Source organism: Eriocheir sinensis, chromosome 70 (assembly GCF_024679095.1).
Source record: "Eriocheir sinensis breed Jianghai 21 chromosome 70, ASM2467909v1, whole genome shotgun sequence".
Lineage (NCBI taxonomy): Eukaryota > Metazoa > Arthropoda > Malacostraca > Decapoda > Varunidae > Eriocheir > Eriocheir sinensis.
Window position 1 is genome coordinate 2383998 of NC_066578.1, and position 17154 is coordinate 2401151.

The following is a 17154-nucleotide window of genomic DNA, read 5'->3' on the forward strand; positions in this document are numbered from 1 at the left end:
CCCTTCATCAGTACCGACACAGCTCTCCCTCATCATGCACTTCCTAATTTAACCAGCGGCAGCGGCGGGGGCAGGGCCGGGCCGCGCGAGGGAGGCCGCACGCTGAGCCTTGCCAGGTTTATTTTCATACTCATAAGCGGCATCGTGCTCGGTGCCAGGAGGATGGCGCACGGCACCGCGGGCGACGGCATCACATGACCGCCGACCAGGAGTGACCGCGTGCCCGTCTTGGCGACACTGGCCACTTGTACGCGTCCCTCAGAATTAGTTTTGATGAAGTACTACAACTCTGTTCTGCAGAAGGGACATCTTTACTGGCTCAGACACAATGGTGACTGGTCCTCCCCGCGTGATGTACAAAGATGTTGGCTGTTGTTCACGCCTCGACAATCAGCACTCACTGGCGCCCGGTTGCCAATGATCAAGATAATCACATCACAACAAATAGCATTGCCCCTGTTGATGATGCTCACGCTGCTCCTACCGAGAGAACGTCAATGTCAATGATCAAGATAATCACATTCACATCACAACAAATAGCATTGCCCCTGTTGATGATGCTCACGCTGCTCCTACCGAGAGAACGTTTATGTCAATGATGAAGATAATCACATTCACATCACAACAAATAGCATTGCCCCGCTGCTGCTGCTCCTACTGAGAGAATGTTAGGAAGCATTCTAGGCTGCAGCTAGACGGAACTCGATCAATTCTTGCCCTTGCCCACACTCCCATATTTCCTTTATGTTGAGTAAATAAAAATCTCTTGATATGCGAGAACGACTAAAATTGGAGTTTAATAATAGTACACAACAAACTAAAGAAAAAAAATATAACTGCGTTTGATATTGGAGTTTAATAAGTAAACAACAATCTAAAGAAACAAAACATAACTATTCTTGCCAGACGCCGAAGGACAGTTGTGGAGCATCAGGTGGACGTGGTTAACGCTGTGCACGTAAATGAAAGCACCTGGAGGAAGTCAGGCAGGCGGTCAGGTGCATCGCTGCCATTACAGAGCAGCTTTGCAATCTGTCCCTCGTGCCGCATTTTGTACAGGCAACGGCAGGGCCACCGTCTGCCCCAACGAGGATGATCGGCAGGTCTGGTCCAGGATTAAATGAAAACTATATTAATCCTGGTCTGGTCTAGATGTTCCTATCCCGGAGTCACCGTTGGGGCGCCACAGAAGACTTCGCAACCAATTTCCTCTATTCCTCAGACGCTCTTATTAAAGGGGCTATTACACTGGGCAAATTTTCCGTGGATCTTCAGTCAAACCACGATTTCCGCTAGCCTGGCTCTCATTTGTTTCTTGTTATTGCTGATGATGATGATGGTGGGTAATACCGTCGTCATTCGGTGAAATCTACCGTAGCTTTGGAAGATCAAGGACACGTCAGAAAACCAAGGAAATATGAGAACCACGCCAGCGAAAATCGTGGTTTGACTTAAGATCCACGGAAAATTTGCCCTGCGTACTGTTCCTTGTAGAATGGTTTTGGCAAGTCCTGTTAATCTTGATACATGACCATACCAACTCGTTTTCCTTCCCTTCCTTAATAGATATACATGTGACTACTTAATTCTGGATGACCTCGGCGGACAGCAGCACCACCACACGAGGAAAAACAAGACCCGAGTGATTTGTTTGATGAAAAACAAGCACTCTTTTTGCCTCCACTGATACCATTAACTGTCACTATTAAAATACCTGATGTGCCATTTACTCCTGGGCCATTTCTGAGACAGTTGTTAAATCTTTGTCCTTGTTAGAGATTGTCACAGTGAATCAATTTTATCCACCTCTCTATCTTGCTGCTTCTGTCACTCCAACTTCCTGCATTCCCTCTTGCTGAGTCTTCCTCTTCCCCCTGGACTGTCGCTGTTCTAATACCTGATGTGCCCCTTACTCCTGGGCCATTTCAGAGACAGTATATAGTTAGATTTTTGTCCCTGTTAGAGATTGTCACAGTGGATCAACTTTATCCACCTCTTTATCTTGCTTCTTCTGTCACTCCAACTTCCTGCATGCTCTCTTCTGTTGCGTCCATGAATCACCTCCTGGGTCTTCCTCTTCCCCATGATAGCAAAGACAGTGGTCAGATACAAGCCTATAAGCTGAACACCATGGTCGTGGGGAGGGATATGATGATCAAGGCAACTGTATGGATGGTTGGTTAGGTTCAGTCATGGCATGCGAGTGTTAGCAAGTGATTCATCAGTAAATTTACGGGAAATAGTATTTTGCTATTTAAAAAAAAACAGTATTGTCTTACCCGACCAGCTGCGTACACAGATCCGTGTCCATAGCAATCCGCCTTATGGGTTGTAAACAAAACGGACGACCAGAAATAGGAGGACGCGGAGAAACAAGACACCGGTTTAGGATTGGTTAGGTGAGGTGAGGATTGTATTACATCGCCGGCCGTTATTCTTACCGGAAAATGCACAGAGGATAATAATAAGAGGATTACGTGGTTGGTTTGTGAGCCACGACCCGCTCGTCACCCGCGGCTCAGCGGCTCGGGGAGGCGCCAGTCACGCAGACACTTCACAAACATGCTGCCCGTTCCTACTGCCTCCATTTTGCTGAACATGAAGAGCAAGTTATACAGTCCAAAACGGCGTCATTGTAAGCCGCCAAACCAAACTACACTATCCTTGTTTGTTAGATTTTCTCTCAACCTTCTGTATAAACATGAAGTAGGCCTACTATACGTCATCTTCCATAGATTTGTGTCGCTTCTTTTCGAAACCAACGCATTATGCTATTTATTAGTATCACACATTCATCCCTGTCTATATCTTGTTAATCGGTTCTTGAACATACCTTTTTCAGGTGCCACTCTAGCGTGCGGTCTACCCGGCCATTTACATTTTAGGGTACGGTCTACCACCATATTTAGGCCTACAATTCAGCGTGCAGTCTATCTCAACTACAGGAATCTTATACTGCAGGATGATGAAAAAACAAGTTAAGTAGTACTGATTTGTGATATATTATCATATGACACCATTATAAAAATCCAGAAGATTATTTTCTCGTAAAAATGCAATTGCTGTTTCCTTCGTCGAAATGACACGTTTGCAGAAATCTTTTAACAACATTGTAGTTTGCAGAATGAGTTATACTGATTCTATTAGCTTTAATGTAAGGAAGATAGTGATGCTGATGTTCGTTGATTGTCCTTTTATTTAGACCGGTCAGGAGCCCTCAGGTGACAAGAGAACATAAGCTGAGGCCGCTTGAGACAGGTCAGGTCATAACTGCGGTGACTGTGGTCAGGTCATTGCTCAGGTCATAGCACTCAGGTAACAATACAACAGCATATGAGGTTTCAGGAGGTCAGGTCACTATGTAGCTTATTAGACTATAGATACTGCATGGGGGTAGACTACAAGTGTTAAGGTAGACCGCACGCTAAAGTAGCACCCATTTCCATAGCATTCCAATAATGATCTAACCCCAAACGCTTGTACCGAGTCTCGTCCTGCCCCTTCACCTCAAGACATTCATTTCTCATAAGTTATCCCATCACACATTTCAAACCCTCAAACACTTCATTATATATATACTTAAGAGCCTTATGACCAGTTGATGTAATGTATACTACGATGACTCACGGTAGTCCGTTACTAATCTCTCTCTCTCTCTCTCTCTCTCTCTCTCTCTCTCTCTCTCTCTCTCTCTCTCTCTCTCTCTCTCTATTTCTTTTCGCCTTCTTTTCATTTTCTATTTCTTTCCTACTCTCTCTCTCTCTCTCTCTCTCTCTCTCTCTCTCTCTCTCTCTCTCTCTCTCTCTCTCTCTCTCTCTCTCTCTCTCTCTCTCTCTCTCTCTCTCTAATTCACCACGGCCTGATCATGAACTGGACTCGTCATCGCCAGCAAGTACCCTCCCGATTAGAGCAAGCCTCATTATAGTCGATCTCTGGGTACTGCCGGGACCTTCACATACCACACACACCAGACCCATTGCTCAAGGTGGGCCAGTCACTGCTCCTTGTCAGAGGAAAAATCTCGGCCTGTTAAACCTGCCACGCCGCAAAGCCTGACAGCACAGAGCTTTTAACCACTGAGCTATAGGACCATATTTTTTTTTTAATGTTTGTGTGTGTGTGTGTGTTTAAATATATCTTTGGGGGAACATGACTTTCAAGCGGTAAAATGTCCAGGAATCCTGTTGTTTGGGCCACAAGGACATACAGAAGGGTCTGACGCCCTACACATGGCAGCTCCTGAAGATGAATCATTCAACAAATTCCCTTCCCGTCCATAAACGCATCTAGTCTCCATTTAAAATTTTTGATTGTTTGCTTCAACCTGGCTCCAACTACATACCCGCTCAGTTTGCCCCACTCGACCACCACCCTGTTTCTAAGCCAGTTCTTGCCCATTTCTTTCCTGAACTTGAATTCATCCCAGCTATACCTGTCACTGCGTCTTTTGAATGCACATCATGAATGGGAGGATATTTTATGCACATTAGAGCTTGACAACCCCGGCAAAGTCAACCAACAGAACCAGGGAAGTGTGAGACAAGGGAGGGCTACCAGGGCGGGTGTGGGGTCGGAAGAATGCGTTCCTCGCGGGGTGCGTAGAACAATGAGGTGGTCGGTGGCCACGCCGTCCTTGTGACCACCTTGCAACGCCACGCCGAGACACTGCCTGTCACCGCCACCACCAACACTCGGCCTCTGTTGTTAAGAACGAGCCCTGTCTGTCACCGCCACTCCCACCACCACTGAGACCTCTCTTAATAAAGTATACGTCAGCTTTCGCCACTTGTGAGATATTTGTGTCATCAGCCAGCGCAATCGTGTTGGAAAGGGTAATGTCACTTCCTAAAATTCAAAACATAGGGTCTCCTGCATTATTGTATCTTTTGCCTTGTTCACTTAGATTAGCCTCTCCTGTTTTAAAAGTTTTGAACAAAGAAGTTAAAAATGGCAATACTGGAAGTGAGCATCAGCAGGTGACATTTCTCAAGCAGTCGGTCTGTTGCCCTTTTTCGATGATAGGTTTTGCTTACTATTGGTTTATATAAATATATATATATATATATATATATATATATATATATATATATATATATATATATATATATATATATATATATATATATATATGTGTGTGTGTGTGTGTGTGTGTGTGTGTGTGTGTGTACTTACCGTCCTCTAAACCTTAATAAAAATGCATGTAAAAAATCTAAGGTTGAACAAATTTTGTAGGAATATAGCCAACTTATGTTTATTTTTTGCATATACCACGATTTACACACACACACACACACACACAGCCTACATATATTTGTAAATTTTCAACTTGTCTATTTCCTTGCACATACCAGACTCAACATTGCGTAGATTATTTACAAAGTAGTAACAACACAGTTCCATGTTTCACACGTATGGGTACAGGTTGTGTTGTACCGGAAATAAGACGCAAGGTGTACGGCACACAACTTGACATTTGAGGGGGGCGCCAAAGGTGTCTGGCGGGCGGCGGCCAATGGTTGTCGGTCCCGCCTTGGCGAGGCTCCGCCCCGTGCGCACGGCCACCGCGCAGCCCACGTGCTTCAGCTGCCTGTCACATCGCGCGCGGGAACAGGCCTCGTGGGGTGCTCTGACAAGTTGTGCGATATTTTAGTGTGAAAACAGGAGTTATTGAAGGCACATGACCATGGATGTCGGCATGCACGTTGACGTGGTCGTCAAGGAGGAGGTGGTGAGCAGCAGCCCGGCCTACGGTGAGTACCTGGCCCAGCAGGGGTGTGTGGAGGGACGCTGCGACGCAGGGCCCTCCTCACGCCTCGGCCCAAGCCGTTTCAGCACCAAATTTGGGGCTTGTCGTGTATGGAACATTGGTTGGGAGGCTGACAGAAGTTCATGTCTCTTGGTGTCATTACATAACGCAGTGTCTGTCTGGTCGCTTGTTGCCTAGGCCCCTGCCTGGGCCTGAGGCTGTCAGGCACCACCAAACGTCAAAGCGCGCGGGCCTCCCTGGCCGCCGCTCCCCCTCGCGTCCCTTCCCCGGCCCTCCCCCTCTCCCGTCTCCTGTTCCTCTCCAGCCTGAGAGTCTAGTTACTATTTATGTTGCCACGTGGGTCGCCATTTCATTTCACACTGGACTTGTCATGCAATATTCCTCATTATGATCATACAGTTGAGAGCAACATGAGTGGCTGCTATGGTAATGGTGTGTCTGGTGGTTACAAACCTACACTTGCCCCTGGCGAGTGGCGAGGCGGGGACGAGGCACACTGAAGGCCGCACGTGCTCAGAAATATAAACTTTACGTCAGTGTGGAGTGCACAGTTTATCCACTTTACCCTTTAATCGATGTTTATTGTCTACAAACTAGGAATGGCAGAAGCATTCATGACTGACAAAAGGAGAGACTTGGTTTATTGAGTGACCTTTGTTCAGTACTGTTATTCGAGGGCTGTCAGGGAACATGGCAACCGTGAGATGACAGTTGCTCCCGAGAAAGAGGCTGATTATTTGAGCTCCATAACTAAACCAATAATATCGTTGTTTTTGTAAGTGTAGGCGAAGATGTCATTTTTACTTATAGTGTAGGCGAATATGTTGTTTTTACTTATATAGGTGAGTTGGTTGATGCGTTAAAATCAGATGGAGAGAAAGAGAGAGAGAGAGGGAGAACCATGTATCCTCGCGACCTACTTTATCCCACGAGGCAGCGGGTTTGTTATGCACTAGAATGTGACTATCATTACCCAGACTCGTGATGCGGGAGGCTGCCCAGTTTACTTCATCCGGTTGCTATGGTTCCACAGGCTAACATGCACGAGACAACCCCCCAACAAAAGAAAAAAAAATCAATAAATAGCACTGGAAACAAATCGATAAATGACACGGAATCAGGAATAATCATCACTAGAAGACTCAGACTTTACATTTTAGCTTTGTCTTGTTCCCTAAAATTCTGCATCACTATAGAGCATAACTATTGTCATGCTGAGTTGTTACATTGATAGATACCTCGTGATCAATGGTTGTAATCACTAGAAGACTATACATGGTAACCTTGTCTTATTTCTGAAGTCCATGCAACATTATAGACCATATGTATACAGTCACGTTGAGCTAGCATGTTTTTGATGAACCAGTTGCAGCGTGGGGCCATGCGGCAGACCACGTGTTTCTGGATAGGAGTGAGGCAAGAGTGAGGCCCTGACACACACGGCATGGTGGAGGCATTGCGGTAATCGATTAGACTCATTAGAGCATTTCATAAAGGTCACGTTGTTGTTAGTGGCATTTCACCAACAAAAGAACTTGATCTGTGTTACATAAGAGACGTGTTTGACTCCGGCCTTTATTCTCAGACGCTGTCGACTTACACAACAAATACTTCCTAAGGCCACAAAGATGACTCGGGTTCCCTTGAGTATTTTTCCACGTTCATGGTGCAGAGGCTAATGTGGGTGTGTGAGGGTCGTATTTTAAAACGTTTCGTTGCCCAAGTTCACATATTTGACATGGCTTTCGTAGGAGCTGTAGGCCTTTCCAGGGGTAGTTTTATGACCCTGGTGGTAGTTTGACCCTTCGTCTGTGCCATGAACCTTAGAAAACGCTCATGAAAACCTGATTGATCCCCTCTTTGACCTTTAGAAATAGTTGATGTGAGAAGCGATGGTGTCTTAAAATACAGCCCTAGAGCCCCGAAGTTTTGGTGCATATGGGCCTGAATACTGCCTCGAGAGCATAACGATGACTGGCACAAAGTCTTCGCGCCCATCAAAGTCGGAAAGATAACCACTTGGAGACATCCTCAGGTAGAATGGATGAGTTGATAAGTCGTGGTCTTGCGCTCCATGTGGTGCTTACGCCGTGCCCTTGACAACGGTATCGGGCGCCTGTGTGTGTGTGTGTGTGAGAGAGAGAGAGAGAGAGAGAGAGAGAGAGCACGCCTTACTTGAGAAGCTGACAGTCCATCTCGGATTACGATGATCTGCCACAAATAGTTTCCCACAACTTAGAAAAAGAGCTCAATAATTCTCTCTCTCTCTCTCTCTCTCTCTCTCTCTCTCTCTCTCTCTCTCTCTCTCACGCACACACACACACTCATTCATAATGAGTCGTGGGAAGCGTCCTGTTTTAGAGGCTTTTCTGCCTCAAGGGAAGGAGTTGTGTTGCAAGGGTTGTTACGTGCTGGAATTTGTTGAGAGTGGCTGCTGTTGGTCTTCATTAGCAACACGTCAATGTCGCTACTCGGTATATCGGTGAATACTGCAAGAAGGAGTCCCAGCACGTGGAGATTTTAAGATCTCATAACCGAATGACAGGCGGTAAGACTGCATGCTAGAACAGTGGTGATAATCTTTCTCAATGGTGCCTGGAAAACTTCACTTATATATATATATATATATATATATATATATATATATATATATATATATATATATATATATATATATATAGTTTAGTAAATAATGCGGTGGCGGGGATTTTTCAGGCGAGTCCTCTCCTACGAAAATGTGACTTTTGACAGAGGTTGCTTGATTTCGATCTGAAGGAGGCTCGAGCTATGAATCACGAAGGACTCTTGGGGCCCCCTGCAAGGATTGTTGGTCATTTAACTGGCCTGTACTCCGGGATTAAGGGTGCTGTGAAGGGGGTCCAACTTTTCTGTTAGCACGGAAGTGAGGCAGGGCTGTGTCCTTGCGCCAGCACGTTTCAACATATAAGGGGACTGCAAGAGGCGAGACGGCCTACACACGGCGGCTCTTTGTATGGACCTTGGTATGGACTTCGTATTACGTAGTGTTGTAAACCAAAGTTGTAGAACGGTGATGCTCAACTTGCGTGAAGAAAATCCTTGGGGTGCGCGAGTTCTTAAAATAGTAGTTTTTTTTAATTTTTTTTATTAAATGCAAAACATTGTATGAAGCGTCTGATTTATTATAGAGAAGATTTACATTTCAATTCACATATAGAGCTAGTTTTAGGTTAACTAGGATAAGTCAATATGAAAATGAATGTCCTGAATCTGGGTGAAGGTGTACACCACAATCACAGAAAAACTGAAACTGATAGGATTCATAATATGAAAAAGTTTAAGAACCTTTGCTGCAAATCATCTAATGGCAATAACAGGGCCACTGACCTTGGTCGCTGGAGGTACTGGCTCTCGAGGCATTGCACGAGTTAGCGAAGTCTTTGGCGCTTCAGGTTTCCAGGGCTAAGAACAGAGAACCGACCTGTGGAGGCTTACTGGATGTTTGTTCAGACATGTGACAAGGACATTGGGATCTTGGTTCACTTGCCTTGGATTAAGAGAGATTAATCTTGCGCTTTCCTTGGTTGCCTAGTGCCGAACACTGGTGGTTCGTCAAGAAGTCTTACTGCGGATTGGCTGGGTCTTCGGTGTTATGGCCCCAGCATTAGTATAGGGCGTTATTGATATCACTGCAGAAGGACAAATATATAGCGTAGATATTCGAGTCGCTTGTGCTGTGAATTTGCCTTTCGAACACAGATGGCCCTCAGCACTGAAATAACACAGTGCGGCGGCCCTCCCCTCGCCCCCTCTTCCGTCACCCACACAGCCCTCGACTCCTGTCCATCTGCCTGTCAGGGGTTAGGGGGAGACAACAGTGAAGCAGAAGCTGGCGATATACCAAAGACGCCATGAGGTGATAGACGACTTCATTTATTTTAGGGCAAATGCTAATAAGGCTTTGGGAAACTTTACTGATATTCTGCTTGATAGAGAGAGAGAGAGAGAGAGAGAGAGAGAGAGAGAGAGAGAGACATAACAGGTGCCGATGCCTCCAATAGTCTCCGCTCAGGAATGACAAGTGCCATAGTACAATAACCTTTCGGGGACTTGATATTCTCGGCGCAGGCCATTCCCAAGACCGAGGATGGGCCTTGACGATGCTGCTGGTGAAGGTAGTGGTGGTGGTGACGAGGCTGGTGATGAAGGAGTGAAGGGACTGGAGGTGGCGGTGGTGAAGGTAGTGGTGTTGGTGATAGTGGTGATGGAGTGAGGAAGGAACTGGTTGTGGAGGTAGAGGTGATGGTGAAGGTATAGGCCTACTCTTTGGGATGGTGATGATGGTGGTGGAAGGTGAGGTCTTTCAGTGTAATGAATCTCGTATTTTGTTGACTAGAGTTTCTAAATTTTCGATCGACAAGCTTCATTTCCTTATATATATACCTCCTCGTGTATATTGCCACAGATGCATTTTCTCTTACGTCAATATCTCTCCCCTCTGAACGTGTACACAAACTTTCCTAGCGTCCCCCTCCCCCCGCCCCCTCCTTTCCTCTCCCTGTCCAGTGTTATAAAAGAGATCAGGTTGGACATATCCCTTCTATGACACCTGCCTCCAAAACAGAGTCCCTCGTTAACATACCCCTGACATTCTTAAGTTCATGGTGCAGAAGCCTTGTCAAACTATCACTAGGCACATAGAACTACCCATGGAAAGACCCACAACAACCTCTAACGAAAGCCTTGTCAAACTATCACTAGGCACATAGAACTACCCATGGAAAGACCCACAACAACCTCTAACGAAAGCCTTGTCAAACTATCACTAGGCTCATAAAACTACCTCATGGAAAGACCCACAACAACCTCTACGAAAGCCTTGTCAAACTATCACTAGGCTCATAAAACTACCTTATGGAAAGACCCACAACAACTTCTACGAAAGCCTTGACAAATTTGGGTTTGAGAGTACGGGTACATCTTCCTCGTATGAAATCAACATAGTGCAAGGTTGCTTATGTCAAGGAGAGAGAGAGAGAGAGAGAGAGAGAGAGAGAGAGAGAATCACAACTTATCCTAGCGTTCTCATGAACCAGTAAATATGATATATAAATTAATTTGTATTGCGCTTGACCAGCAGTTTTGTTTTTTACTTTATTATTTTTTTCCCACACATGCATTGCGTCGTATTTATGCTCGTGCTTCAGGTCTCTCTCTCTCTCTCTCTCTCTCTCTCTCTCTCTCTCTCTCTCTCTCTCTCTCTCTCTCTCTTTATTTTTACATCTTCCATATTGCAATTGAGTACATATATGTCGATGAGCGCTCTCTCTCTCTCTCTCTCTCTCTCTCTCTCTCTCCATTCTTCTCATTCAGTAAAGCATTTGCACAAACTAATTTATCTTGATCGGGTACCTTTTATGACCTTATTCCCGGCCTGCATACCCTGGCGCCGCCCCGCCCCCCTTGCCCTAGTGGCTCGCGGCACGGGGCCAGGGCAGCGCCGCCCCGAAGGATAGCCCGTGCCAGTGTGGGACCGGATGTAGGGCAGCGTAAAGAGAGGATAGAATAAATGATAATAAAAAAAACGAGTGTAACGCAAAGCCTATGTACAGACTGCATTGCTGGAGTACGGTTGTGTCTCGGTACGCGGGGAGGTGTTTCTGCGGAGTTTGTGATAGAAATGGTGGCGCTCGTTGTTTGGGAAATGTTTGCACGTGTGTTACCTTTATATCAATCAAGGGTGAAACGTGTGTGTGTGTGTGTGTGTGCCCCCTCCGGCGCGCACACATAATCATGTCGCTTAGTTTCCCCTGCGAGGCGGTGCGCGGAGCCAAAGGGGCCACCGCCGCTGGCAGGCGTTGGCGCTGTGCTGACCGCCGGGACGCTGGCGGGTATTTTCGGCGGCTCACCTGCTAAGAGATACCTGCTACACTCGTCTCGTAATTGGTAGTAAAATCTAGACCCTGACGCCAAGCACCTCATCCTCCTGAGGGCTATTGCCGGTGTCAGCGGGTACGGGCGGGGAGCGGAGGCATTTCTGAGATGCGCGGCAGACCTGCGCAGGGCACCACCCGGAGTAGCTCCTGAGGCTGCGTCGGGGAGCCGTGCTTATGGTTTGATGGCCGCGGTGATGGCACAAGGGGCTGACATACGGCGGGGGAGAGGCTCGACTCAACACAAGTAATGGTGGCGAGGAAAGCTGTTGAAGGAGTGACTGGTGACAGTAATGGCTGTGGACGGTGGCACAGTGCCTCAGACCGCGCGCCCCTCAGATCCGTACAGTGATTCTAGGCACGGAGCAAACTAGAGACGTGTCATCCACCCGGGAACACACACACACACACACACACACAAAAAAAAAAAAAAAAAAAGTCTGGTCTTCAAAATTTACCTATTTATGTATGAACGCCATTTATAGGTGTTACACACACACACACACACACACTCATGTACTAAAACTTAAAGCACCTTCACACACCGTATTTCAGCGAACATGAGGAGGGAAAATAGAATGCAATAAAAAAGGGATTGTCTATTTAAAAAGACGGACGAGTTCTCGGAAGGGGAAATTAGGAACAGAAAGAGAGGAGGCCCCGAAATAAAGCCTACGTACCGGTGTTCGTTACCTCGCCTTCCGCTAACACTAAGGTTGCTTTTATAAGACACTTTCGGTTCTCATATCAGCCATTTCTAAAGGTCAAAGAGGGGGTCAGTCGGGTTCTAATGAGTGTTTCTTCAGGTTCACGGTACAGAGGAAGGGTCAGACTACCACCAGGGTCATAAAACTACTCCTGGAAATGCCCACAACTCCTACGAAAGCCTTGTCAAATATGTGTTCTTGGGCAGCGAAATGTCTTGTAATACGACCCTTAGTAAACCTTTCTGGCTGAGAGATTAGTAAAAAAGAAAAAAATATGGCGTAGAGATGTATGGATTTATTTATTTATTTATTATTATTTTTATACAGCAGAGGAGTCAGTTCAAGGGCATAAAAAAAGGTAACAAATGTGGGGAAAAAAAGCCCGCTACTCAAAATATAGAACACTGATATAGAATTATTATAGATCCCAGTGGTCTCAATAAAGCAACCGTGTCATACCATGCAGCGGTTGATGGTGAATTCAAACAAAGATTAGGAAGTTGTAACAGTAAGAACGTATACAGAGAGAGAGAGAGAGAGAGAGAGAGAGAGAGAGAGAGAGAGAGAGAGAGAGAGATTTACATGGTCGCAACTGTAAGAGCGTATACCGAGAGAGAGAAAGAGAGAGAGAGATTTACATAGATAGTCGCAACAGTAAGAGCGTATACCAAGAGAGAGAGAGAGAGAGAGATTTACATAGATAGTCGCAACAGTAAGAACGTATACAGAGAGAGAGAGAGAGACACATATTTTTAAACATTTCTGCGCCCAAGAACACGTAATTTTCTAATCTCGTGGGAGTTTAGAGCATTTCCAGGGGTACTTTTATGACCCTGGTGGTAGTCTGAGCCTTCTTCTGTACCGTGAACCTAAAAGAACACTCATTAGAACTCGATTAACCTCCTTTTTGGCCCTTGGGAATAGTTGGTGTGAGGGGTGGGAGCATCTGACAATACCAACCAGAGAGGAGAGGGAGAGGGACTGGTGCGGCGGTACAGGTTATAAATCTTTCACCCTCCTAAGGCATGTCTGTGGGTTATGTATCGCCGCTCTCTCAGAAGCCGGGCATTGCAGCGACGGTGAGCAGGGTTGGTAGCGTGACGCGGCTCAGCATGTGTAGGCTCGGAAAAAAGACAGATAAGATGCTATGGGCTAAAGAAGACAAGGTATTGGTGATCTATTGTGGGCAGGGCAGCCAAAGTGTGTGTCAACGTTGCCAGATTGTGATACTCAGCCTCTTCTATTTATCAACTTCCGACACAAAAGCCGTCTCCTGGGACCCAATAACGAGATTCCTTTATATTTGTCGTTAAAACAGTTAATTCCTGATGTTTCTTGGCAATAGTTAGGCGTCAGAAACCAGTAAATACTATGCTCTGAGTACGATAACCTGGCAACGGTGGTGGTGGTGGTGGTGGTTGTGTGTGTGTGTGTGTGTGTGTGTGTGTGTGTGTGTGTGTGTGTGTGTGTGTGTAATTCACCATCACCACCACCACGGTCTGATCACTAGTTGGACCAGCAATCGCCAGCATACATACCCTCCCAACAAGAGCAAGCACATACAGTCGATCTCTGAGTACTGCTGGCTGTGTGTGTGTGTGTGTGGTGTAGACGAAGGCACAAATACTGGAAATCTTTGTGGAAATAGAGGAAGATACTGACACGGATACATTTATTGGCCTCGTGTAACACCTATAAATTGCGTTCATACATACATAGGTAAATTTTGAAGACCAGACTTTTTTTTGTGTGTGTGTGTGGGGGGGGGGAGGGGGGACGATGGCACAACTACAGGATATCTTAGTGGAAATTAGAGGAAGATATTGATACTGATACATTTATTGACCTCATGAAATACATATAAATATCATACATACATAGGTAAATTTTGAAGGCCAGGTCCTTGTGTGTGTGTTGGGGGTAAAGACGAAGGCTCAATTATAGGTAATCTTAGTGGAATTAGAGGAAGATATTGATACTGATACATTTATTGACCATGAAATACATATAAATAACATACATACATAGGTAAATTTTGAAGGCCAGCAGGTCCTTGTGTGTGTATTGGGAGGGTGGGGGGGTAGACCAGGGCACAATTACAGGAAATCTTCGTTGAAATTTATTTACATTTATTGACCATGAAATATATATAAATAACATACATACATGGGTAAATTTAAAAGGCCAGCCGCTGAGTCCAACCTCTTACACAGACCTGCTGGTAAAACAATCACTATACCGTAGAAAATTAGTTAAAGAGGCGTGAATATATCAGTTAAACATTGTGACGACTCGTGAATTTCTCTGCTGTGGGGAAATGGATCAACTTGGTAGACGATGACTGATGGATAGACAGTCTGGCGCGGAGGCTGAGGCGGCGTGTGTTGAAGCTGTGTTGGTCATTGACAGCGAGGCATAGCTCATTTGTTATTGAGTTAATTGATGAGGCTGTACACTATAAAGGGCGACGGGGAGGGAGAGAGAGAAAAGGGGGGGGGGTAGAGGAGAGAGGAAGCAAAATGGGGACAATAGGAGAGGAAAGGAAGGAGATGAAATAAGGATAGGGAAGAAGGAGGGGCAGCAAAATGAGGACAGGAGAGGAAAGAAAGGAAGGAGATGAAATAAGGATAGGGAAGAAGGAGACGCAAGCAAAATGGGGACAATAGGAGAGGAAAGAAAGGAAGGAGATGAAATAAGGATAGGGAAGAAGGAGGGGCAGCAAAATGAGGACAGGAGAGGAAAGAAAGGAAGGAGATGAAATAAGGATCGGGAAGAAGGAGAGGCAAGCAAAATGGGGACAATAGGAGAGGAAAGGAAGGAGATTAAATAAGGATAGGGAAGAGGGAGAGGATAGGAGGCAAGAAAAAGGACAGCAGAAGAGAAGAGAAAGGAAGAGATTTGATAAGGGTAGTGAAGGGAACAGAAAGGGAGAGTGAAGATGACGATGAGAGAGAGAGAGAGAGAGAGAGAGAGAGAGACCTGCTGAGTGCGTAACATCGCCTCTGAATCAGCTTATCATGGGAGTGAAGGAACGTAAGACGAGTCCACACAGGGTATAGGGCATTGGGGTACCCTAGGAACAAGGTATGGAGAAGGTGGTATTGACATGGCAGGTACCGATGGTCATGCAAGTATACAGGCGGAGGTGAGTGACGGGAGGGGCGGGGCGGGGCAGGAGGAAAGTTAGGGCAGAAGCAGCTGGCGTTTGGCGCTGAACCGGGGTTGGTGAAGTGCCAGGGTGAAGGGAGCACGGGGATGGGCCTGAAATAGTGTAGGGAAGCAGCGAGTGCCGGGCCGGAGCAACAGTGGACCTGCAGCCGTGGCCACGTCAGGAGTGTCATCGGGCCCGTCGCCTCGCCTTCGTATTGGACACTATTGCAAGGCCTCGCCCCAGGAGTCAGCATTCATTGTCCGGCCCGGCCTCGCGCGGCCTAGGTGATTGTACGGCGTAACGCTCCTGCTGATTGCTAGGGGAGGGAGTGCCCGGGCGAGGTGTTAAGTGGTGCTGTGCTGCCCCTGCCGTGTGTGCCGTGCGGTGTTAGGCCGGACAGTGGCGTGAGCGTGTGCTGTGTTCACGGAGCATCGCCCGGGAATTACCGCCAAGCTGTCGTGGTGCCCGCAGGCCGCAGTGATGTACACCAGCAGTAACTACTACCTGGGTGCAGGTGAGTGCCTTGGTAGCGGAGGGCCTCTCCGGCCTGCCGTAGTGGCGCCTCAGAGCTGTTAGGGACGCTTGCTGCTGACGGGCTATTCGTTGGTGGGGCGCGGCGGGGAGATGTCTTTACGCCGGCGGCAGGGTACAAGGGAGGGGGCAAGGGAGGATTATTGCCTTCGAGGCAGAAGTTTGCTACGAATTCTTTGAAAATTTAACTTTCATCTCTCAAGAAGCACCGCTGCTTGATGAAAAACTAGTCAAATATTTCCGCTGCCTCTCTTTACGTTAAATTCTTTATTCGTGTGTATATATATATATATATATATATATATATATATATATATATATATATATATATATATATATATATATATATATATATATATACACATTATTGTCAGAAATGTATTGTTGAAACCAACTCAATTGTGTAATATCAGCCGATTGTTGAAGTGTGCTGCGTCTTGAGTGGTGACTGTGTGTGGTGACTGTCAGCGCCGCCGTGTCCCTTACAGCGCTGGGGGTCGCGGGCGAGTATGTGAGTGTGTTTTTTGTCGAGACTACCGCCGAGCCTCACCGACGCGGCCCCAAGGTCTGCACCCCGGGCCGCCCCCCGTCGTGGTGGCGCCGCAGCCCTAAATGGTGCTGAGGAAGCGTCTTGGGATGGCCGCTTAGCATGCTTTGTTTCCTCCCGTCATGCCCTGAGCTCAGCCAGTCTTTTTAGTGTCTGGGACGGTGTATTCGATCACGGCACCACGAAGGGCTGTAGAGCAGTGATAGGCAAACTGGGTGCATGAATCTCCTCAAAGGGTACATGGAGGGGTACACGACATGGCCAGTGTGCATGAGAGCGCTCAGTACGAAAAGAAGTTTCATGAAGAAAATTGTGTCAAGTAAGAAATTAATTAAATTGAGATTAAAGTATTACAGATTTACGTATTATATTAGTATATTAAACTCCTAATTATACACAACTATTTTATTTTATTACACATCTAGCACCTATATCACAGTTATATAAGACCGAGTAGCTATTTTTTTTATGTTTAAAATAGTCACCTAATACTTAAGACGTCATTTTTGAGGCTAGGGTACATGAATTTCTCAACAGCT

At 46.3% G+C, this 17154-nt stretch overlaps 1 protein-coding gene across 2 annotated transcripts in view; it reads left to right on the forward strand.

Moving 5' to 3' along the window:
* Nucleotides 1-5400: 5400 nt before the first annotated feature.
* Nucleotides 5401-17154, forward strand: part of LOC126988722 (homeobox protein AKR-like) — a 48922-nt gene continuing 37168 nt past the window's right edge. The window contains exon 1 of one of the 2 annotated variants that reach the window (XM_050847081.1): nucleotides 5401-5750. In XM_050847081.1, coding sequence (XP_050703038.1) covers nucleotides 5678-5750 — 73 coding nt within the window. In that variant the 5' untranslated portion in view covers nucleotides 5401-5677. Of the gene's footprint in view, nucleotides 5751-15665; nucleotides 16052-17154 lie in introns of those variants that run through there. The other variant, XM_050847083.1, reaches the window with a different exon arrangement.